Here is a 24,934-nt window from a genome sequence, read left to right as displayed (position 1 = left end):
AACTGTCCGCACGGAATTAGCGGAAAGAAGACAGTGAATGGAAATTGTTGTCCCCGAGTTTGTAATCAGTATAGAGTGTCTGGGTTCACTGGTAAGAAGGGATGTATAAAGGGTAAAAACTGTGCATTTTTTCACCCTGATATTTGCAAGGTAGCACTCGAAAGAGGATCGTGTCTCAACAAAGAATGTTCCAAGTTTCACCCCCTTTCTTGTAGAAAGAAGAAAAAGGAAGAACCCACTCGGGACAGGAATCAGAGATCCGGTATGCAGACAACCTCTAACTATAAGTCTAACTCTTCTTCTAGTTCGAGTGTTTTTTTAGAGCTACGAGACTTGGTCACGGGGATGGCGGCCAAGTTAGCAGCTCTAGAAAAGAAAATGGATCAAAGTGCCCCGTCCTCAGTGTGCCACCCTCCAGCACAACCAGCGGGACAAATGTTCTACCCATCCCAAGCAGCTCCTGCGATGATGAGTTTAGGTGTTCCCAGGCTACCCCAGCACCAGACTCCCTTCTCTCTTCCCTCCTACTTCTAAACGCTAAGAGCTTATACCCCTCCGCTAAGAGTGCCGGGAGGTGGAAGCTGCAGGACCTTATAGGTCACTTAGACGAGAAGCGACAGGACGGACACCTGTTTCCTTTTATCGCCATCACAGAATCCTGGCTGAAATCATACCACCATGATGCTCAGTTAGAGGTTCCAGGATACTCTCTATCTCGGTGTGATCGCAGTAAAAGGAGTGGTGGGGGAGTTATGCTGTACTCTCTATCTTCTATCCCAGTCTCCCTATCAGAGAGTTTTGATGATAGTGTTTGTCAGGGAATCATCAATCTCTACCCCTCTGCTAAACTCTGTGTTGCAGTGGCGTACAGACCTCCTGATGCAACGGCCGCCAGTTTCTCAAAACTATTGGACAGCTTTACTCATGTTATTGAGAACTGCACTCCGAGCGACTACGACCTCTTCGTAACAGGGGACTTTAACTTACCACAGGTGGATTGGGAAACGCTCCAAATCCGAAGTGGGGGGACAATGGACATCAGACTCCAATCTCTCCGCTCAGTGTTTGATACGGTTTATGTCCACTCACCTGCTCAGCCAGATGGTTACAACCCCGACCAGAGGGAGCAATGTGCTGGATCTGATAATGTGCAACAACGATCGGCTGGTGTACGATGTAAGCTGCGAAGCTACAGAAATGTCCGATCACAACATGGTTAATGCTCTCCTCTCTTTTAACCCTGCATTACTCGAGGAAGCTAAGCTCACGTATCTGGACGAAATGAACTTTCGGGCTCTAGATTTCAACCATACTGATTTCGAGGAACTTAACGAAGCTCTCAGTAGTGTGGACTGGAAACAGGTTCGAGGTTCCACTACCTTTGAAGAATTTCCGATAAATTTTACACGTAAAGTGCTAAACGTTTGTCTTGAAAATGTCCCAAGGAAACGACCTCCTAAAGGAAAACCGAATGTCTACAACTCGCTGAGAAGAAAGAAGTCCAGACTCAAGAATCGTATTTCAGCGGCAGAGTGCAGCGGCGACCATGCTCGAATGAAACAGCTTGAAGACGAAATCGGATTAATCAGCTTTGAGATTAAGGAAGCTATAGTACACCATTTTGATGAGGGCGAAAGGAGAGCGGTGAATAAGATAAAAGCTAATCCGAAATACTTTTATTCCTACGCGAAATCGTTCTCCAAAGTGAAGCAAAACATCACAACTCTTCTTAATAGTGAAAATAAGCTTGTCACAGAGAAGAAGGATCTTGCGAACATCCTCCAGACTCAGTTTTGCTCAGTCTATAGTGACCCTAACTGCCCCTACAAATCCATGCCTGAATTTGCGGTGCCGCCCATTACTTGTCGAGATAAAGAACTTGTCCTCACTCTCGACCACGTAAAGGACGCTATATCGGAACTAAAGCTTGACTCTGCACCGGGACCCGATGGCATCCCCTCCATCCTGCTGAAAAGATGTACCTCTAGCTTAGCGGTCCCTATCTATCTCATCTGGACAGAATCTATGTCGTCTGGCATCGTCCCAAGCTACTACAAGACCGGATATGTCACTCCTCTCTTCAAGAAAGGTAGCAGATGTGAAGCTGTAAACTATAGACCTGTGACGCTGACTTCCCACGTAGTGAAGGTGTATGAAAGGGTCGTCAGAAAGCACATGACCCAGTACCTTGATTCTAATGATCTGTTATCGGACAAACAGCACGGACTCAGGTCAAATAGAAGCTGTCTCACCCAAATGTTGGAGCACTTTGACGACATATACGAAGGTTTCACGAAAGGAAATGACACCGATTCAATCTACCTCGACTTTGCAAAAGCTTTTGACAAAGTCGACTTGGATCTACTTCTTCTAAAGATGAAAAGATATGGATTCCAGGAGAAGCTCTTAAGATGGATTCAATCCTTCTTAACTGGTCGTGACCAAGTTGTTGTCGTGAACGGTGTGCATTCAGACAGCGCTAAGGTGTTAAGCGGGGTGCCTCAGGGCAGTGTTTTAGGTCCACTGTTCTTCCTGTTGTTCATCAACGACCTAGAGGACGTGGTTAAGCATTCTAGAGTGAGCTTCTTCGCAGACGATACTAGGGTTTCCAAGCAAATTAGCTGCCTTGAAGACTGCCAACTTCTTCAGACTGATCTTTACAGCATTATAGATTGGTCCCTATGTAACAACATGAAGTTACACGAGCAGAAGTTCGAACTCCTAAACCACCTACACAATAAGAGGAACTTATCAAGTGAACTTCCCTTCTACGTAGAAAGTCTCCTCTACAAGGTTTCTAGTGACGTCACTCTTTATCCCGTAGAAAACGTTAGAGACCTTGGTGTAAAAGTGTCAAGCGATCTGAGCTGGTCTAAACACGTCGGGGATATGGTCACCAACGCTAGAAGTAAACTGTCTTGGGTGTTCAGTGTGTTTAAGACACGGGATAAAGTGGTTATGATGACCCTCTACAAGTCTCTAGTCAGAAGCTTATTGGAGTACTGTTGTCCGCTGTGGGACCCAGTCAAGACGACAGAGATTCAGCTTTTGGAGGGGGTCCAGCGTACCTTTACAAGCCGCATTGGTGGTCTATACAGCTTAAACTACTGGGAGAGGCTAGCTCATTTGAAGTTAATGTCCCTGCAGCGGAGAAGGGAGAGATACATCATCTTGATGATGTGGAAAACGTACCATAACGTTGTTCCAAATAGCTGTAGCATCGAGTTTGTGGAAACATCCAGATATGGCACTAAAGCAGTTGTTCCTTCTCTATCAAAGTCGAGTTCGATGAGAAACCAGACACTGTACGATAGCTCGTTCGCAGTAAAAGGATCCAAACTGTGGAATAAGGTGCCGAGTGAAGTGAAAGCCGAGAAAACGTTTGCCAGCTTCAAAGTCAGTTTGTCGAAGTTTCTTGCTTTGATACCGGATAACCCTCCGGTTTCCGGTTATACGTGCAGCTGGTCGAATTCCTTGGTAGACTACACGCCATCACGGTGGTCAGACATCTGATGACCCTTCCTGCTACGAGGATAAACCTTACCAAGTTACCAAGTTAGTTAGAACCCCCCCCCCCCCCCCCCTTAACTGCTTCGGCTCCTGCAGCAATCATTTCTGCAGGATTCTGTCCGTCGGGTGTAGAGATTAAATAACTTCTTTTCCGCTATGTACTCCATTTTGTTGGTTTCTTTGAATCTGATGATACCTAGACTCAAGAGGAACATGGCCGTACCACGACCACTAGATGGTACATACCAACAATTACATGATATTCGTTATAATTTCTTAGATAAAGTCAAAGTTAAAGAAGCATTTTCGTTGCGTTTAATCTTCAAAAAGATCGATAATTTTGCAAAGTCCCAGCAAATCTATAAAACAAATCCAATCAGTCTAAAAATTGTGCAAAAAGAAAAGCAAAATATTCCGAACTAATGTTAACGGGGGCATATATTGTGCACCATACTATTGGCGACAGCTGTATCGCAGTGATGTAAAATATTCGAATACCTTTATGAATACCAGAGTGTATTTAGGATAATAGGTACAGTGCCGACTGGCTATAAAGCAGCTGTTACGGTAACAGCCCTCTAACAGTCGGCTAATAGCTATGCCTATGTCGAAACGCGAGTGAGCGTAGGTTATTGGCTGACTGTTAGAGGGCCGGTCGTAGTGATCACAAGGTTACTAATAATAACCTATTTTGCAGAACCTGTTTCAAACCATTCAAAAACCACTTTGTTGAGCGAGTACTACAAATCAAATTCCAATAACAAAGCCCTCGATCAATATCCAATGGCATCCCTCAAGCCAAATTATTGACGAAAATCTGTCCCAATTTTTCAAGGGAGAATTCCCTTTAAATCAAGCGATAAATGTAAATTAATCTAAATGTTCGTTCATAACCTTGACAACTTGAAACGGAGGTACATTGAGTCAGAGCAATTCTTTCTCTTCGGTACCCAGAAAACATAACACCTAACGTCTACTATAACCCTGCATCACGGTTATTTAACATTTCCCATATACATGATAACCAGAAAACTATACGACAATATAAGATTCTGGATACTCAGAGGTCATTGACAAAAAAGTATTTTCAGCGTTATTCTCAGTTTGTAGCAGTGGGTAACTGTCCAGACGTCCAGTCTTCCTTAAGCCAGATACTGGTACACGTCCTTTTGGTTGCTGTGTCTCTCTAGATACTGCTTGTCTATCAGTACCTCAACACACTTCTTTATCATTGCCACACTCGGTGTGAACCGGTCTTTAGACAGATTTATCACCTGAAAATGGGTAAAATAAGTAACTCTGATGACATCTAAGTGAGAAGAGATACTAAACAAGACCATGGTCCATTTCGCAATTTATATTTATGTACGTAGTATCCAATCAACTAACGATACAAAGTGGTAAGTTATAAAATTGGTAACCAAGAAACTATATAAATTGCGTACCTGTTGAATTAATTCGTTATGGCCGAGCTGTTTGCGACTCTTCATAGTTCTTACAATAGCTGCCTGGATGTACAATCTCCTGTCTTCTTCTACAGATTGGTGCGTCTGTTCCACCTGAGTCGTCGTGGTTAAAGTACATATTTTTAAGTTTTAACGTTATAGCTAGTATTTTAATGATGGCAGCAAGTAATCTCATAGTTACCCTCCTAAATCCCAGCCCCTAAATGATAAAAAGCTGCACACCACTTCCGATTTCCTAATTCCCACTTCCCACAATACCTCTTTCTCAGCGTGATCCTTGACGGTACTGGTGGGGAGCTTGAACTTGCTCTTCTTGTTAACATAATCAGTGTTTATCGTGTAGTTATCTGAAATACACGTTAAGTAACACTCACGATGCAATGGATCAAAGAAACTTCGAGAAACCCGATTAATAAAACAAATCTTGTGAGATGCATTCTATTTGTGTCCTTTTGATTGCATACAGTGTAAATCTGTATGGAACTCACCTGACTCTAGCTTTATAAGCTTGCTATCCACTAACGTAGTCAACGTTTTCTCCAACTCAGGCTTGTCGAGCCCTAAACTTTCAGTTATCTCTGAAAAAGTAATCAAAACATCAGTTTATAAACTCCAACCATAACAGAAAATAAAGACGGAAGGACTGTGAGCAGGGGTGTAGGAATGATTTTCTTCATGGGGCCAAATTCTAAATATTTTTTGGCGCTTCGCGCCACAGCCTAAATTTTTTGGCGCTTCGCGCCAAAGCCTGAATTTCGAGGTTAAGGACAAAAGGAAATTGCAGCATGTGCGGTATCGTGATTTTTCACGTTTGCCGCGACAAGTCACGATTTTTCAGATCCTGGCCTCACGAAAAATCGCGATTTTTTCAGTTCTCCGCGTCAAATTGCGAATTTTCCTTTAAATCTGAGAACCAAATTCGTGTATTTTCCTTCAAATCTGTGGGCCAAATATTACGTTTTCTATAATTAGTATATGAAACCAATCAGTATTACATCCACAACCTTCCGAATGTAGGTACGGACTTCAAAAAACCGAAAAAAATATTTTCGGCTCAGAATGATCAGGGTAGCATAAAACATGAACAAAAGTAATTTCCAGAAAAACTTTTAAAAATTTTGACTTAGAAAATTTTCGGTCCGAGTCATTCACGATACGTACCTCTAAAAGCAGAGCTCCTGCTTCCGAGCTCGTATTACGAAGGGGAGGCCTGCCTTCCGAGATCGCATCACAAAGGGGAACCCTCGAGTCCAAAATCGTATGTCGAACTTCGAAAACCGAAAAAAATATTTTTGGCTCATAATGATCAGGGTAGCATGAAACATGAACAAAAGTAGTTTTCAACTTCAAGAAAACTTTGAAAATTTTTGACTTAGAAAATTTTCGGTCCGAGTCATTCACGATACGTACCTCTAAAAGCAGAGCTCCCGCTTCCGAGCTCGTATTACGAAGGGGAGGCCTGCCTTCCGAGATCGCATCACAAAGGGGAACCCACGAGTTTAAAATCGTATATCGAAGGGTAGGTGCGGACTTCGAAAACCGAAAAAAATATTTTCGGCTCAGAATGATCAGGGTAGCATGAAACATGAACAGAAGTAGTTTTCAAGAAAACTTTGAAAATTTTTGACTTAGAAAATTTTCGGTCCGAGTCATTCACGATACGTACCTCTGAAAGCAGAGCTCCCGCTTCCGAGCTCGTATTGCGAAGGGGAGGCCTGCCTTCCGAGATCGCATCACAAAGGGGAACCCTCGAGTCCAAAATCGTATGTCGAACTTCGAAAACCGAAAAAAATATTTTCGGCTCATAATGATCAGGGTAGCATGAAACATGAACAAAAGTAGTTTTCAAGAAAACTTTGAAAATTTTTGACTTTAAAATTTTCGGGGAAAAAAAATTTTTAAAAGCCTAAATTAAAAAGTTGGCCCTTTTTGGCCCCTTGCCCAAATTTCATGGGGGGGGGGGGGGGGGGGGGGGGGGGCGATGCCCCCCCCCCCCCGCTTCCTACACCCCTGACTGTGAGTTGTAACAGAGCGATAATTAAACCTTAACAAATATAACTACCTGCTTTGGTAGAAGAGTCCTTGTCGTTGAAGAGAAGTAAGACTGCTAGCTGGTGTACTGACATGGTGATGGTGTATTGTCGTGGAGTATGGTTGAGAACTACTGTTCCGTTAGAAAGAGGAAACACAAACCTCAGTCTTCTTCCGCTATACTGAAAAAGTAGGGTTGCTGTGGAGAGGAAATATTCTGTGTTTAACTTTGCATATTTTAATATTATTCAAACCCTTAAAGATTGATTTTCATAATTCTTAGTATCTCAATAATGGCATGAACACAAAAGTATATAGTAATCTGAACTGTTCGTCCATTTTAGATCTTTGAATACATTAAGTTGGTATTCTTAGTAAGAAGTAAAATCGCGCGGATTATTTAGAAGTTAAATGAGTTGAAGGGAGTTAAAAATTATCACGTTAAAATGAGATTAAGCGAGCTTATATAGCACACGGACATTGAACAATGAACATCTGGCGTTAACAACACATGTGGCACCTTTCTTAAGTATAAAGCGACTTTTCGGACTGAATAAAATTACTTTGTAGCCATGTTGTTTCTAACAGTTTTTGTTTTAGTTCAAAGCAGCCACTGCTTATTATCAAAGCAAGATATTATCCGCGAGAATTTGGCAAAAATCCAGCAATGGAATCAGGAAGCAGGATCCAGCACCATGTTTGCAGGTAATCAGTATCTAGCCTACACCGAGGAGGAAACAGAAAAAATGCTCGGAATTCAGGAGATAGAAGTGAAGTTCCCACCACGAACTGTGAAAATTGAGAGTAAATTGGAACAAGGTACTCCGTCTTCATTTGACTGGAGATGGTTTGATGCAGTCACTTCCACTCGGTTCAGTTCTGTCCAGAGTCCATTCCTTGAGGCTGCTGTTAACACTATTGAGTCAGCTTACTTCAGGTCGGTAGTGTAAAATTTCATTCTCACATTTTTTACATAAAATAGCATTACAAAACAGCGCTAAGCAGAATAATCAATATTAATTCTCAACATTACAAAAAGCTGGTTATAATACTCTACACAGGCTCACATATTGCTGTGTTACAGGGCATCAGGAACGTTAGTAACATTCTCCGCTCTAGAGATCGAGCAATGCTCAGAAGACAGTCCTCTCACAGACCCACTAGCCGCGTTCAAATACATTGCTAAACACAAGAGACTAGGCAGCTTATCAGGATATGAGGCACCAAGCAAGTGCGCAGTTAGATCCACTGAGAATGCCATGACAGGGGGTCTGGTTGATGGTTACTACCGTGTTGCAGCTGATGATTATGATCTGGTGAACTCAATGATGAGGTCAGTTCATCATGCATTTGCGATCAGGCAACAGCAGAGATATTAACTTGCATTTTTAATATTTAATGACTCTCATCAATGAGCTGAGAACTTACCCTAGATAGCATTGCAGCTCTTTCTTCCACTTGAGACTTAAAAGAGTGACCAGAATATTACACTACTATGGAACATCTCATATTACCTAATTACCTATTCCCCTGCCCAGGTATCCAGTGCTAGCAGCAGTCAGAGTCTCACAAAAGTGGACCTTCTACAGCTCCGGAGTTCTAAGTGCAGCTAACTGTCCCTCAGGAGTCCCCAACCACGCGGTACAGATAGTAGCCTACTCGCCTACCTGGTACGCAGTCAGGAACTCGTGGGGTCCCGAGTGGGGCGAGTCAGGGTACATCCGGCTTGAAAGGGGACTGGGAGCCAACCCTTGTGGGCTTCTCAACCTTCTTATTGAACCAGAGGTGGAGTGACAGAAGTTTTAATGTGTACTTTGAAGATTTGAAAATAACTTACCTTTTTGTTGTAGAAGGTTTTGAATTTGTCAATGCAGACAGCGAGGTCGGAAGGTACGTTGAAATCTAATGTGCTTTTGTCAGCTTGTTCTTCGGGTACTCCAGCGTTAGCACTAAACGGCCAGGCGCCTGACTGGAAAATTTAACATTACAAATTAGTAATGGGATCTACATTAATTAATTAGCAAAATATTAATTTCCAGACCATAACTATAAGAAAATTGTCGGTTGTGATTTCAACTGGTTGTACTTTATCCAAAAATAAAGTATAACTTTAAAAGCATTACCTGCAGAATATTCACGCTGAAAACGACGTTAAACTTCTCGTTTTTCTGCTCCAAATGCTGATCAAATTCTTTGGTGAGGTCGTCACTGACTTTCATGTCGATGAGCATTCTTTGTAACGGTGACGTATACTCGTAACCACATCTGTCCTGTGACATGAAATTCTCAAAACTATTGTCAAAAGATAACTTATGTTCTACAAATCCTTGAATCCTTTTTTCCTTGAAAAAAGTGATCCCTCGCATAATTAACCTGCATTATAATCATATTGTACAGAAAACACAGTAAAATAAGCTTACCTTGAGCCCACTGATAGCGACTTCTTCCAACTCAATTGACACAGAAGTATTGTGTATAAGACGGTTTGCCAGCTTCTTGCTGTAAAACCTCTGGAATAAGTCCTTATCCTCAACATATTTGAAAAGGTCTATAAAGTTTCTGAGTTGGTCCTCTATCTCGGATAAAGAGCTGTTCTTGTTTCCTTTCCGCAGTATGTGATCAGCGTGGCGCACTAACTGAAACAGAAATTTAAGTTTAAAGACTTGAGAGCATAACAAAAAGGGCAAATACTTTTTTGAAGATAATGACAGCTGGTTGCACAGAAAATAAAGGCAGAATTTAAAACAATTTTTGAATAACCCAACAAACCAGTACTTAATATAATTGATAATGTAATATGTTAAACAGGTTTAGCTGTCTACCGAAAGCTAAACCTAGTGAAACAAAACACAAACTGACCAGCTCAGAAGACCGAGGATACTTCTTGGTATCCCCGGTGCTGTTAACCATCTTAGTCATGGCTCTGTTAAGAGCGTCTGTGAAGTTCTGATCACTACTGAGGTTGTTACTGACAATGTTGGTGAACTTTCTGTACACCACCAGAAGAGCGTCTACATACTCCTGGGGAGTGCAGCCCCGTGCCATCAGCTCTATTGAGTCCTTACCTGGGAGGGTGGAGGGTAAGTCTGGATACTGGGATCTAAGATTGATCAAGTTAGACGCTTTTATAACTTTGATGGGGTCAAAATTCAATTTCTCTCAATTTTTAATTGAGACTGCATTAAATGAAACGTGTAGAGTAACAACTAACAACAGCACAAAACACTAACCATTTTCAAATATATGATCGTGAAAGATATCCGCCATTTTCTTGCAGCCTTCGTTCAAACGCCGTATCAATATGTACAAGCGGGAGAGATCTGAAACATGTATTCAATTTTAAGCTTTTAAGTATATTATGAACATAATTTTAAGGCGTTAGTGCTGATCCAGTTAAGATTAACCAACAAGTCCCTTGATTCACTTTCAATCATGAATTTAAAGGAAAAAACACTTGTTGAAAATATGGGGAAAGACTAAATGCAATTCAACCGTTCATCTATCATGGGAAACAGCTTACCCTCAACATGCTCATCCTTAAGCATTATCTTGTATTCATCCAACAAGCGATCTTGTATATCAGCTATCAGCTTATTGACACACTCTTTTTTGCACTGAAAAGTAAAGTGAACTCAAATAATGCACGAACTTGGTCAGTTATGCAGCCTACCTAATTTATGCTGCATACCATCTAGGCATAATATTTTTTGTAAATACTCTTTATTATTTACGTTTAATCATAATTTCTACTCTTCGTATGACAAAGAACTTAACTGAACGATATAAATTAAAAGCCGGAGCCGTCTTAAAAATCTAAAAATAAACTGAAACTTTAATTACGGGGCTGATAGAAGTGTGATGAATGAACTTCCTGAGTCTTAGTTCCTCTTCGTCTAGTTTCTCTATAACCTGACCAAATAAAAAGATTAAATTAAACAAAATATTGAGTGGGCAATTGATCTACAATAATCAAACATATTATATTTCAGTCAAATATTCATTAAAGATAAAATGATCATCGTAAACCAATCACAAAAAGATGTTTTTAAGGTTTTCAAATTGCTAAGAAATGATAATACTAGTAATTTGTAGAACACAATAAGAAGCAAACCTTGATCATGTAGTTGCTAACATCGTTCTGCTCGTATAATTTCTGAGCCTCTTTCTGATAGAAATTACCAGTATTCTCAAGTAATCGTTCTTCAAACAGTTCCTTGTAGAGTTGCAACTGTGAACCTAGAGGATCTTCGTGCGACTGAACCTGGACAAAATCAATGTGTCAAATAGAAGAAAAGCTAGATTTAAATTACGACTAAAGGGGAAATATTACCGTTACTGTTAATCCGACGAAAGTTAGGTAAGAGGGAAAATGGGATCACCAACTTTCTCATTTCCACCTCCTCAATACTACCTCCAGATAACACGACCTTACCTCAACAAAACACGCAGTACGCACCCTTACCTCAACAAAACATGCAGTACGCACCCTTACCTCAACGAAACATGCAGTACGCACCCTTACCTCAACAAAACATGCAGTACGCACCCTTACCTCAACAAAACACGCAGTACGTACCCTTACCTCAACAAAACATGCAGTACGCACCCTTACCTCAACAAAACAGACAGTACGCACCCTTACCTCAACAAAACAGGCAGTACGCACCCTTACCTCAACAAAACATGCAGTACGCACCCTTACCTCAACAAAACAGACAGTACGCACCCTTACCTCAACAAAACACGCAGTACGCACCCTTACCTCAACAAAACATGCAGTACGCACCCTTACCTCAACAAAACAGACAGTACGCACCCTTACCTCAACAAAACACGCAGTACGCACCCTTACCTCAACAAAACACGCAGTACGCACCCTTACCTCAACAAAACATGCAGTACGCACCCTTACCTCAACAAAACATGCAGTACGCACCCTTACCTCAACGAAGGAGTGGATGACATCTCTGAGGATGTTGGAGTAAGTGGACACGCCCCTCCTGTCACGTGTTATGTCCTGAAGTACCGCTGTAACTAGGGGCTCGTGCACCTTCTCTATCATCTCGTCCCTCCAGATGTTCATTGCTAACTGAGGGTGGGAACTGTCAGGATAAAGTGTGTATCTCTTAAATCACAATTTGACATTGAGCAATGAAACCGATATAAAGTTTAAAAATACGGGTAGTATCACTGTTTCTAATGTGATGCCAACAAAACAATATTATCAGGTTGGAATTATGTAAGTTGCGAGTTAATTTCAATTATCTGATAAAAATAAGTAAAATTCTATATTAGACTGTATCTTACATACGTCCTGGACTTTCTCGAACTTCTTAACTTTCTCTATGGAGTGCATGTAGTGATCACACCACTCGTTCTTTATTGTCCTCTTTGTGAAGTGCTGGTTCAGATGCCTACAACAATACTCTGTTAGTATAGCCCAAATATCATTAAGATAGTAAGAGGAAATGGAAACGTTACAATGCAGGATGGGAATCTGCAAAATGCTTGATGATAAATCCATACTTTAAATAAAATACTGTTAAGTGCGTTAAAACTCACATGTACAGATCGTTGAGGTAACCAGCCCCACGAAAGTAAGTTTTGTAGAGAGAGTTGTATATTGGTAAGATTCCATTGCTTGCTTCCAACACTTGTTCTCTACAACTGATTAAGGGTTTCTGTTAGGATGATCATTTGAGTAAAAACCTATAACAGACTTGTAGCACTGAGCACACCATTGAAGTTTGAACTAATTTTTCCTTCTAGGTGTAGTAAGTAAAGGTTGACCGAGAGATATTGGAGACAACTACCAAACTAAACGGTCGAATAAGTTATCAGTCCGCACGTGTCTAACACCTACCTTTGAACATGATTAATAAGATACTCCTTCAGTTTATTGTACAGAGACTCAGCTAGAGGGGTCGGCATTGCCATACACAGATAATACACGGAGGTTATCTGTTCGCACCACTCGTCTCTTTCCACTGGAGATTCTGACATCACCGCTGTTGTTACGCGCGATATGTTCTTCCATGATTCATCAAAATTAGCAGTCTTTGGTCTCCGCATCATCATTAATTCCTTTTACATAAACCTAAGGTGGAATATTATAAGCGAATATAAAATAACGTGTCATCTAAATACTGAATGGATTATTTGAAGCAGATACACATCTCAAACTCCAGTAACAGTTTCCTGTAAAACTTGTTTATTTGCAAAATTCATTCGACGCAAAACAAGCTAAAGTAATTTATTTATAAAACCAGCTATGAAGAATTTTGACTAGTTTATTTTTATCTTTTACGAAAACATTCAAGGGTAAAAATAGCTCAGGCTATGTTTTTTAAACTTTTATAAAAAAAATAATTGCGATACACGACATATCATTATCTTGGAGGATCGGGAATCCTAACAGTAATCGACCGGGATTCCCGGCGCCGTGAAATCCCGGCACCGGGGGAGCTATTTCTTCCCGGCCCCGGCCGATTTTCAATTTTTGCCGGGAATTTGGCCGGGAATTTTTGATCGAAATCGGCCTAAAACTTTCATATAAATCTTAAAATGGATTTTCAATTTTGAAAGGATGATGTCCAGAGTGCCAACTTTCAAGAGCAGTCCTTTGTTTTTGTAACCTCTGATAGTTTTAAGTCCTGAAAAGTTCTAACTTGGCCGTGGATTTATTAAATTCACGGCCCCGACCAGAAGATGAATCCGAGTTCGTGGAAACATTTGTGTCCGATTTGGAAACATGTTTTTGGCTGTATATGTCCGTAAACAGAGTTGGATTTGCCCTGGTATGATACAGTGGCTTGAGTACTAACATTTTAAGCTTCCTGTGAAATATTTCTATGATTCATAGAATGAACGAAATGATCAAAAAATGAACATTATCCTAGAATTGCCTAAAATGAGCTAAAACCGATTGGTATCGGTTGGTATTGATACCACAAGTGTCCCTGAGAAGTTTGGTGGGTCTAGCATGTCCAGAAAGGGCTCTGGGGCAATGTTTCCATTTTGGTGTCAGAGTAGTTGAGCTCGTGGAAACATTTGTGTCCGATTTGGAAACATGCCCTTGTAGCCACAATTATGCCTGGACTGACTTGGATTCGATCTGGTATGATAGAGGTACATGTGTAGTAACATTTCTAACCACTCAAAAGTGCGAAATATTGCCCTGGTTCATGGAATGAACAAAATGAACAAAAAATGAACATTATCCTAGAATTGCCTAAAATGAACTGAAACCGATTGGGATCGATTGGTATTGATACCACAAACTTGTCCCTGAGAAGTTTGGGGGTCTAGCATGTTCAGAAAGGGCTCTGGGGCAATGTTTCCATTTTGGTGTCAGAGTAGTTGAGCTCGTGGAAACATTTGTGTCCGATTTGGAAACATGCCCTTGTAGCCGCAATTAAATTATACCTGAACTGACTTGGAATCGATCTGGTATGGTAGAAGGACATGTGTACTAACATTTCCAACCACTCAAAAGTGCGAAATATTGCCCTGATTCATGGAATGAACGAAATGAACAAAAAATGAACATTATCCTAGAATCGCCTGAAATGAGCTGGAATCGAGTTGAGGGGGGGGGGGGGGGGGGGGGGGGGGGGGGGGAAGTCAGTACCCATACGTTGGGTCTTATACCACCGCCGTGTTTTATGAGAGTTGTTGCTTTGCAGATGGCATACTGAACCTACTTGTTCGAGGATTCCGTCACCAAAATTTAAAAAATTCGATTTTTGGGGGCCACACGCAATCAACATTGAATTACTTATATTCGTGTTTGTGAATATGTTAGAGACTCCGTTGTAACATATTGCCTGGGTCGTTTAATCCGGAAAATAATCTGAAAGATGGCGCGAAACGGAATTAAAATGACGAAGTTATCAAGCAATTTGTTTATCTCGTTAGCAAAATTGATTGGGTACTCAATGATTACCCAATTACGACAACCGTAATTGGGCTCTCTGCATGCTTCCCATAATGCGGGTCTAGCCTCAACCTAATCACCTGATCACATGTAATGAACAAACTTGTTATGCTTCATATGTCTTAATACTTGCAACACTACTATATAGCAAATAATTTGAGCCTGATGAAAGTGTATTACACTGAAAGCTCGCGTTTCCTCCTAAACAATAGTTTGATAAGTCTCTACTACCGGTTATCTATAAAATTATTATCTTCATATCTCGGTCATCTGAAAAGCTAGGACTCATTTTTTCAGGACAAACGTAATTTAAATGACCAAACACCATTCAATAACATTTGGTTCGATCCGGATATCAAAACTATCAAATAAATGCAAAAATGAACCTTCATTTGGTAGTAAGTCATACCAAAAGGAATTATTTCAATTGGGCACTCAGTGACTGAGCTATTAAGGCCAACGTATGGGTACTGACTTTTGCTCCCCCCCCCCCTGTATTATTCAATAGTATACAAAAACATTTAAATCCAACGTCTGGCACGTTTGGGAGTGTTTAGGGGTCCACCATCACTTCTCATTCTTTTCAACGGCATGTTTCCAAATCGGACACAAATGTTTCCACGAGCTCAACTACTCTGACACCAAAATGGAAACATTGCCCCAGAGCCCTTTCTGGACATGCTAGACCCACCAAACTTCTCAGGGACAATTGTGGTATCAATACTAATCGATCCCAATCGGTTTCAGTTCATTTTAGGCAATTCTAGGATAATGTTCATTTTTTGTTCATTTCGTTCATTCCATGAACCAGGGCAATATTTCGCACTTCTGAGTGGTTAGAAATGTTAGTACACATGTCCCTCTACCATACCAGATCGATTTCAAGTCAGTCCAGGCATAATTGCGGCTACAAGGGCATGTTTCCAAATCGGACACAAATGTTTCCACGAGCTCAACTACTCTGACACCAAAATGGAAACATTGCTCCAGAGCCCTTTCTGGACATGCTAGACCCACCAAACTTCTCAGGAACACTTGTGGTATCAATACCAATCGATCCCAATCGGTTTCAGCTCATTTTAGGCGATTCTAGGACAATGTTCATTTTTTGTTCATTTCGTTCATTCCATGAACCAGGGCAATATTTCGCACTTCTGAGTGGTTAGAAATGTTAGTACACATGTCCCTCTACCATACCAGATCAATTTCAAGTCAGTCCAGGCATAATTGCGGCTACAAGGGCATGTTTCCAAATCGGACACAAATGTTTCCACGAGCTCAACTACTCTGATACCAAAATGGAAACATTGCCCCAGAGCCCTTTCTGGACATGCTAGACCCACCAAACTTCTCAGGGATACTTGTGGTATCAATACCAATCGATCCCAATCGGTTTCAGTTCATTTTAGGCAATTCTAGGATAATGTTCATTTTTTGTTCATTTCGTTCATTCCATGAACCAGGGCAATATTTCGCACTTCTGAGTGGTTAGAAATGTTAGTACACATGTCCCTCTACCATACCAGATCGATTTCAAGTCAGTCCAGGCATAATTGTGGCTACAAAGGCATGTTTCCAAATCGGACACAAATGTTTCCACGAGCTCAACTACTCTGACACCAAAATGGAAACATTGCTCCAGAGCCCTTTCTGGACATGCTAGACCCACCAAACTTCTCAGGGACACTTGTGGTATCAATACCAATCGATCCCAATCGGTTTCAGCTCATTTTAGGCGATTCTAGGACAATGTTCATTTTTTGTTCATTTCGTTCATTCCATGAACCAGGGCAATATTTCGCACTTCTGAGTGGTTAGAAATGTTAGTACACATGTCCCTCTACCATACCAGATCGATTTCAAGTCAGTCCAGGCATAATTGTGGCTAGAAAGGCATGTTTCCAAATCGGACACAAATGTTTCCACGAGCTCAACTACTCTGACACCAAAATGGAAACATTGCCCCAGAGCCCTTTCTGGACATGCTAGACACACCAAACTTCTCAGGGATACTTGTGGTATCAATACCAATCGATCCCAATCGGTTTCAGTTCATTTTAGGCAATTCTAGGATAATGTTCATTTTTTGTTCATTTCGTTCATTCCATGAACCAGGGCAATATTTCGCACTTCTGAGTGGTTAGAAATGTTAGTACACATGTCCCTCTACCATACCAGATCGATTTCAAGTCAGTCCAGGCATAATTGTGGCTACAAAGGCATGTTTCCAAATCGGACACAAATGTTTCCACGAGCTCAACTACTCTGACACCAAAATGGAAACATTGCTCCAGAGCCCTTTCTGGACATGCTAGACCCACCAAACTTCTCAGGGACACTTGTGGTACTAATACCAATCGATCCCAATCGGTTTCAGCTCATTTTAGGCGATTCTAGGACAATGTTCATTTTTTGTTCATTTCGTTCATTCCATGAACCAGGGCAATATTTCGCACTTCTGAGTGGTTAGAAATGTTAGTACACATGTCCCTCTACCATACCAGATCGATTGTAAGTCAGTCCAGGCATAATTGTGGCTACAAAGGCATGTTTCCAAATCGGACACAATTCTGACACAATTCTGACACATGTTTCCAAAATGTTTCCAAAATCTCGGATTCATGAACTCGCCCCGACCCCGGCCAAATTCCAGAACGGCCAATTCCCGGCCCCGGCAAAATTTGGACATTCCCGGCCCCGGCCAAATCCTACCCCCGGTCGTTTACTGAATCCTAATGTAGTGGGAGGTCGGCAAAACCACCATATTTTGGTTTACTTAAAATGGAATTAAGTTGCAAATTAATATGTCGAGTAAGGTAATTAATTTATATATCAATCTAATAATCATAATATGATAATGGTATACGATTTAAAAATGGCATAGATTTTTGTACAATCTGTTAGAAACTAAAAAAAGTGTAAAAAAATTTACACTTTACATAATATACTGATATTATATAACATATTAACAATATCTAATGAAATCTGTAATAATATGCCAATGTAATCTATAAGATTTTTTAAATGGCTAAAAAGCTGAAATCTGTAACTAAACATGCAATATGCATTGACAAAAACATTAAAAAGTTCTATGAAAAGAATACTACACCTCGTTGAAAGAATTCTCTAAGGAAAAGCTCTCTAAAAAGAAGTAAGAGAAAAACTCTGGTATCATTATCAAATATCAACGCTAGTACAATGCTTGAAGAGTAATCGGACTCCATGCTAATAAGTAATATACCACTGATCTATAAATTTCAGTGGGACCATCTGTAGGCGATTGTTCGTATCGCTCGTTAAGAAATTCTGTTGTCTCACTGTATGTATGGGTAAATACTGAATAAAAGGATTTTTCTACGCCATCATAATACGTTTGAAAGTACCAATGGCGAATCGGGTACTCCTTTTTACGGATAAAATTCACCAGTTTAATCTTTCCCATTCCGTGATGGTTCAGCAATTGCAAGTTTGTGTAAAAGAAATGTGACATCATCTGTAAACATAACGTGAAAATAAGCAGCACCAATGTCAAAAAACCTCTGAGAGATTGTGTAAAACTAAGAAAAGTCAAGACTTCTAATTCAGATCTCAACTCTCCACCCTCGTTGAAGACATAGTATAGGAGTCGATAGTTAAGATGGTGCAGTAGTAATAAATAACAGAAAATACTTAAACAATACTGTTTTACTTTAACTGGGACATTTGATGATTTAGCAAAATTCAAAATACTCTGTTTAGGCAAAGTTACCTCGATAGACCATCTGTAGAGAAACTGAAATGGGATGTAAAGTAACGTTCTCAGATAAGATGTATTGGTGAAGGTGAACAGAAAGATAGCACTAGCATAGATCATGAAGATGAAAAATAGTATTAATGAATAATCAGTAAAACTTCCATTATGGAAATTTGATGCAACAACTGAAGAAAACATAACAATGCCGATTTCGCTTCTCCATGGATATAAATAGTCGTCTACGATACGTTGCATATTTCCTCTTTGGTCATTAGCTGCCTTGAGTAATCTTTTAAACTCGCCATCTATTTCACCCCTGTACATCACATTATATGTTGTATACGGTAATATAATAACATCAGTATCCAATTTTGTGTTAACAGATTTACGTAAATTATTTATAGTTTGCCTAGGTGGGTTTCGCTGATCAATCCAATCCAATACAATTTCAGAATAATGCCAAGATCTCACATTTCCATTGTTTTGCAATGAATCTAACTGGTGAGTTGAATAGCGTCTCCAACACCGAGTGCGGTGCAGTAATTCAAGCGATATTAGCCGAGGAGACCCAATTTCATGATCAGACTTCCGCCTGAGGGCACTGTGAATTTTATATGCAGCTCGCACATTCGGATTGCTTAAGATTTCGGACTCCATTTTATCGATCAAAATGTTAACTTCGGAGGAGAAAACACACACAAATTCTGTCTGGTTTTCTTCTGTAAGCATATTTTCAAGAAGTTCAATGATTATTAAAGATTGTTCCTCTGTCTCTATCTTCTCAACTAATGCATTCAATAAAATATCAAAATGATTGTTTTCGCTCCTGAACAAAGCTTTAAGGATAATCATGTCCATCTCATTAAACTCTGCAGCCAATAAGTCAGTAAATTTCTCTCTACTGGAATTGTTAACAAATTCTGTGACAACTTGATCTAATCCCGTTAATGGAATGTTATCAGCCAAGTCCTCCTCAGAGAATCCTAGTGCTTTTAGCATGTGCATCATATCTATCATCCTCCCAAAGTTGTCAGCATTTAGCGTGGTCATAATCCAAATTCCTATTTCTTCTAGTAGTGGAGATATGCTAAATTTCAGTCCAAATGAAGTCAAAACCTGAAATGGAATTTTAAGTGATGTTGAGTATAACCTTTAAAACGAAATCATTTCCATAACATTCTGGCCCAGGCGGCAGGCACTTTTGGCTGAAAGGAAACCGTTCAACTGTTCTAAAATAAGTAAGGAAAGATCAAACATAAATTCATACATAAATCAACAAGAATCGATTATGGTGTTCAATGTTCATACTTACTTTGATGTTATCAAACGTCACATCCACTTCCAGCCCCTTTAACAGAGAAACACAATCGTTAACTTCGTTCCAATTCTCACAGTACCCATCCTGTAACCACAACTCTCCGTCTTCAAACTCAAACTCTCCGTTCCACCTTGTCAGCTCATGTTTTTGTACCAGTATTGGGGGTTCGAGCCATGTTTTAGTTATTGCACTCCATACTTTTACTTTTATCTCTTCACCAGCATCTTCTTTGTTACCATCCGGTAATTTCAGTTTCATAGCAAGACCATTACCTATGGAGAGATGCATTTAATTGTTTCAAATATGAATATAGTAAAACAAAAATTCGAGTTCGACCATGAATAGTTTGAAGATATAAAGTTATTTCGTAAATTCTCATTTCTAGGTCATTCAAGCTGATCCGGCATGGATGTATTTACCTGAAAAGATTTTCGTTGCGTCACAATGACCAATCTTATTCTTTGGTAGAATCAATAAACAATTATGAGATAAAAAAATTCAGATCGACTACAGAAACTAACTTAATGACCTCATGAGTCATGAAAAAAGGTATCACAAGGAATAGTTCATATTATCAACAGAAATATTTCATACTATACGTAGTAAAAATGCTTAACAAAAATATAAATACATTTTTGAACTGCAATAGTTCGAAATATTCCAAAATGCTACATTTGATAAAAGTAAAAACTCGTTGAGAGCACTAGAAATGATAATCGGTCGATTCGAAACAACACGTCAGATTAAAAGGTTATCAATGAATAATTAAGTTAAACCAAAATTCTAAAACCGGAATCAAAAAGTATACCGAACCTTTTTACCAAGACGCAAAACATAAGATTTAAAATGGACGAAAGAAAATATTTAAAAATGCGTCTCATTCAATTTCATCAGCTTACCCCAGATCGAATAAGAACGAACAAAATTCTTAGTAAATACAGAACAGAAACTTTAAAAAAACTTGAAAGCCAGAGAAAACAGTTTGAATTGTGGTCAATCATAATTTAATGTACAAAGAGTAATAGGGCTCCATCCAAATAGGTAATACACTAATGATCTAGAAAAGCGACTGAATAAATCTTTAGGTGACTGTTCGTACCGCTTGTTCAAAAAATCAACAATCTCACTGTAAGTATGTGTAAAAACAGAGTAGAACGGTTTTTCTACGTCATCATATTGTGCCCTAATGAACCAGTGTTGAATACGATAATCTGTATTCCAGCAGGAGTTTTTTATGTTTAACGTTCCCATTCCACTGCAATTATTTACCAACTGAAGATCACAATAACAGAATGGTAAAATACGGATTATGCTAAGTTCACTATTGTAAGCTTTAACCTTAACAGGGACCTTACAAGAATCAACGAGACCTTTAATATCCTCCTTGCGTGCGGAAATATTTACATTCCATCTGTAAAGAAATTGAACAGCACCATAACAAAGCGCTCTGAAAAAATTCAATATGAATAAACCAAAGATAACTTTACCACCATTAATAGTCAACAAAGACTCAGATGGTTCAATGAGCCAGAACCATGCCACACCAGCCACAAGTAAAATTGAATTGAGATTTGACAGAACGTTACCGACAGATAGTCGGATAAAATCCACAATATTTCTTACAATATTCCTTAAATCATTACCAACTCTGAGGGACAACCGCTTGAAATCTGCATCAATGGTGTACCGATACCGATAATATTGGGGATAGGGTGATCTGCTAACATCATTATCCAATTTAAGAAGCACTAAATCATGAAGTTCACAGACTGTTCCTCTTGGTGGATCCGTCTGTTCAATCCAGTCCAACACAATCTCCGCCAAATGCCAGGATCTAATATTCTCGTTATCTTTCAGAGATTGTAACTGCTTCAGTGAGTACTTCCTCCAACATCGGGTGCGTTGTAACACCCCCAGAGACACGCACCTGGGAGTCCCAAGCCCATCAGACTTCAGCTTATTTAGGTGAGCTAGAAATTTGAATGCAGATAGCAGCAGCCCCTCATTGTTTGAAGAAATGAACTTCATTTTCTCAATTACATTGTCAACTTCGAAGGAAAAAACGCACAGAATTTCTGGGTGCACATACGACAGCATCACTTGAAGGAGATCAAGAATAATTTGACATTCTTCCTCTGTCTTCATTGTCTCAGCCGATGTATTCAATAAAATATCAAAATGATTGTTTTCGCCCCTGAACAAAGCTTTCAGAATGACCATGTCCAGTTCATTGAATTCTGCAGTCAATAAGTTAGCAAAATCCTCCCTACTTGAATTGTTTACAAATTCCATTACAGCTGGAGTTAATGAAATTTTGCTTGTCAATTGTTCCTCGGAAAATCCGAGCTTTTTTAGCTTGTGAATCATATTTACCGTTTTCCCAAAGTTATCAGTATTGAGAATGCTTTTAAACCACTTTCCTATTTCTTCTAGTAGCGGATCTATGCTGAATTGTAATCCAAATGTGGTCAAAACCTGAGGTTAAGGTTGTATTTAAGTGCTTCTTTCTGGAAATTTTAATCCGTCAAATTTTAATCTGTCAAATTTTAAATGACCAATTTCAATATTAAATATGTCAATCACTGTGACTTTATTAGTTTAAAAGCAATTTATCAATTAGAGATTTTATGTGACATCAAAAATCTTTCTTATAATGCCCGTTTATAGAGAATCCAAATCAATCGCAATGAAATAAATTTATCACGGTCGTTATCCTTACTTTGATGTTATCAAACGTCACATCTACTTCCAGCCCCTTTAACAGAGAAACACAATCGTTAACTTCGTTCCAATTCTCACAAAACCCATCCTGTAACCACAACTCTCCGTCTTCAAACTCAAACTCTCCGTTCCACCTTGTCAGCTCATGTTTTTGTACCAGTATTGGGGGTTCGAGCCATGTTTTAGTTCGTTCTGTCCACACTTTTACTTTTATATCATCAGAGGTTTCTTCCTCGTTACCATCCGATAATTCCAGTTTCATAGCAAGGCCATAACTACGGCGATAGCTGTTTTTAGGTTTATATTGATGTATGACTAAGTATAATTAATTTTAAATTACACAGAATTTAGTTACCGCGATCACAATGAAGTGCATTGAATTTTTTAACAGTGAATCATGACATACACAAAATCAGAAAAAATCATTGTATTAAAAGCATTCTAAAATTAAAAGGGAACATTAAAATACAACTATTCAATTAAAAAAATTCAACTAATTTTGAAATAACCAGAAATAATCATAACAACAGCTTTTAATTTGGTACACGATAAATTTAAACCACTATTAAAACTATACAATAATTTAACAAAAAATTTTAAACACAGTATACTGAACAGATTTGTTTAAAAAAAATATATACAGCATGCACTGAGATACAGAATACAGATAAGTGGTATGCAAATTCATACCAACATAACAAAATATAAGAAAAGCCGTGCAAAAAGCCGGAGGGGATGTCAACTGATCCAAATGTATAAATTAGCGGAACTTACTTAGAGTGCAAATGTGCAAAGGACTCCGTCCCCGTAAATAATAAACTAAAAACATGCAGCATTTATTAAGAAGACCACTTGATAACTTCTCATTTCGCTCCTTCAAATATTGAACTATTTCGCTGTGTGAATTTGTGAAAAGCGAGTAAAAGGGTCTTTCAGAAATATCGTAATCAAGACAGTTAGGCCTTAAAAACCAATGACAAACAGGATAACACAAAGCGATGTATGGACCTTTCAAGTCAACTTCAGCGATTCCGTTCTTATTCAACAATTTCAACTCAGTATATTTTTTAATGAAAAACAATTCCCTGAGCTAACGAATAGGTTTTACCTTCAAAGGAAAAACGGAAGATCCAACGAAATCGTCGACATCCTCCTTAAGCAAACTTATTTCGACTTTATTTTTGTAACGTAAATTATCAACGATATTGATTAAAAAAATCGTTATTTTTTCACGGTTCACAATCAGTGCACATGAAAGAAAAATCAACACAGAAAACACGATGGTTATGAGACTACAAGACGTTATTTGCCCCTTGTAACTTTCTGTAACTTCTATCACAGGAAGCCGCTCAAAAGTATATTTGACAAAAGGGTATAGTAGGTTTATTATTTTTGCTAAAAAATATAAACCGATAAGAATCAGCCAATTACTGGAAAGGAAAAAGGTTCCACAAAACTTCCAAAAACTAAGTTCACTGTACAATCGTCTGTACTTTTGGACAAAACTCTCCTGTGTATTTGAGAACAAGTAATCCAACTCCTCAGAAATCAGATCTTTGTATTCTTCAAAAGAAATGAACTCATTTTTATTGATATTAGATTTTATTCGATCATTGATCATCTCTCGGGAACAGTTGAGATTCTTCCTATAATCATCATTTTGCTCATGATGTAATTTGAGCCAATCAAGCACAATCTCAGTAAAATGCCAGCACTCAAGGTTCGGATTTTCGTTTCACAATTTCAAATCGCCGAAGGAATATCTTCTCCAAGAGCGAGTGCGCTGTAATAATCCTAGCGATATAAAACGGGGGGTCCCGATCCCTCTATCAGACTTTTTTTCGTTCAGAGCAGTCAAAAATTTAATAGCAGCTTTGAGACTTTTTTCGCTTCAGGATAAGGACTGAATTTGCATGATAACCAAGTTAACTTCGGAGGAAAATGTACATAAAACATCAACTTGCTCTGATAGTAACATATTTTTGAGGATATCAAGAACAATCTCACAATGCTCATCTGAATCAATCTTGTCAGCCAAAGATTTTAACAAAATATCAAAATGGTTGTTCTCACCCCTAAACAAAGCTTTCAGGATGACCATGTCAATTTCATTAAACTCGGTAGACATCAATTCAGTAAACTTGTCCCTACTACAATTGTTGACACAATCTATGAAAACATTGATTAATGTAGTCTGATTAGCCAACTGCTCCTCAGAG

General features: G+C 39.2%; 3 protein-coding genes across 3 annotated transcripts; 1 reads left to right on the top strand and 2 right to left on the bottom strand.

Annotated features, from left to right (window-relative positions):
- Positions 1–3,788: 3,788 nt before the first annotated feature.
- On the bottom strand, positions 3,789–13,106 carry LOC134826266 (cullin-2-like). Its single transcript, XM_063838585.1, has 17 exons — positions 12,871–13,106; positions 12,570–12,674; positions 12,319–12,421; positions 11,950–12,096; positions 11,119–11,268; positions 10,848–10,916; positions 10,528–10,621; positions 10,238–10,327; positions 9,867–10,072; positions 9,428–9,643; positions 9,131–9,277; positions 8,845–8,976; positions 7,039–7,189; positions 5,465–5,554; positions 5,235–5,323; positions 4,956–5,069; positions 3,789–4,784 (listed from the first exon to the last, which is right to left on the bottom strand). The coding sequence occupies exons 1-17, from the start codon at positions 13,083–13,085 to the stop codon at positions 4,653–4,655; spliced, it is 2,250 nt and encodes a 749-aa protein (XP_063694655.1). The 5' UTR covers positions 13,086–13,106; the 3' UTR covers positions 3,789–4,652.
- On the top strand, positions 7,552–8,818 carry LOC134826277 (uncharacterized). Its single transcript, XM_063838597.1, has 3 exons — positions 7,552–7,944; positions 8,092–8,340; positions 8,546–8,818. The coding sequence occupies exons 1-3, from the start codon at positions 7,580–7,582 to the stop codon at positions 8,799–8,801; spliced, it is 870 nt and encodes a 289-aa protein (XP_063694667.1). The 5' UTR covers positions 7,552–7,579; the 3' UTR covers positions 8,802–8,818.
- Positions 13,107–20,457: 7,351 nt separating the features above from the next.
- On the bottom strand, positions 20,458–22,986 carry LOC134819313 (uncharacterized). Its single transcript, XM_063829209.1, has 3 exons — positions 22,714–22,986; positions 21,638–22,469; positions 20,458–21,441 (listed from the first exon to the last, which is right to left on the bottom strand). Exons 1-3 carry the CDS (start codon positions 22,975–22,977, stop codon positions 21,395–21,397), a joined length of 1,143 nt encoding a protein of 380 aa, XP_063685279.1. The 5' UTR covers positions 22,978–22,986; the 3' UTR covers positions 20,458–21,394.
- Positions 22,987–24,934: the final 1,948 nt, after the last annotated feature.

Source organism: Bolinopsis microptera, chromosome 1 (genome assembly GCF_026151205.1).
Source record: "Bolinopsis microptera isolate Bmic1 chromosome 1, MBARI_Bmic_1.0, whole genome shotgun sequence".
NCBI classification, from domain to species: Eukaryota; Metazoa; Ctenophora; class Tentaculata; order Lobata; family Bolinopsidae; genus Bolinopsis; species Bolinopsis microptera.
Note: the sequence above shows the minus strand (reverse complement) of the source record. Positions and strands in the feature narration are given on the sequence as shown.

Coding starts and splice junctions, on each gene's coding strand:
- LOC134819313 (XM_063829209.1), bottom strand. CDS start 22,977: ATGAAACTGGAATTATCGGATGGTAACGAGGAAGAAACCTCTGATGAT. Junction 22,470..22,713: donor TGACGTTTGATAACATCAAA/GTAAGGATAACG, acceptor CCTTAACCTCAG/GTTTTGACCACATTTGGATT. Junction 21,442..21,637: donor GCGGTTGTCCCTCAGAGTTG/GTAATGATTTAA, acceptor GAATTTTTTCAG/AGCGCTTTGTTATGGTGCTG.
- LOC134826277 (XM_063838597.1), top strand. CDS start 7,580: ATGTTGTTTCTAACAGTTTTTGTTTTAGTTCAAAGCAGCCACTGCTTA. Junction 7,945..8,091: donor ATTGAGTCAGCTTACTTCAG/GTCGGTAGTGTA, acceptor GCTGTGTTACAG/GGCATCAGGAACGTTAGTAA. Junction 8,341..8,545: donor CTGGTGAACTCAATGATGAG/GTCAGTTCATCA, acceptor TCCCCTGCCCAG/GTATCCAGTGCTAGCAGCAG.
- LOC134826266 (XM_063838585.1), bottom strand. CDS start 13,085: ATGATGATGCGGAGACCAAAGACTGCTAATTTTGATGAATCATGGAAG. Junction 12,675..12,870: donor CTTATTAATCATGTTCAAAG/GTAGGTGTTAGA, acceptor ACCCTTAATCAG/TTGTAGAGAACAAGTGTTGG. Junction 12,422..12,569: donor TACCTCAACGATCTGTACAT/GTGAGTTTTAAC, acceptor GTATTGTTGTAG/GCATCTGAACCAGCACTTCA.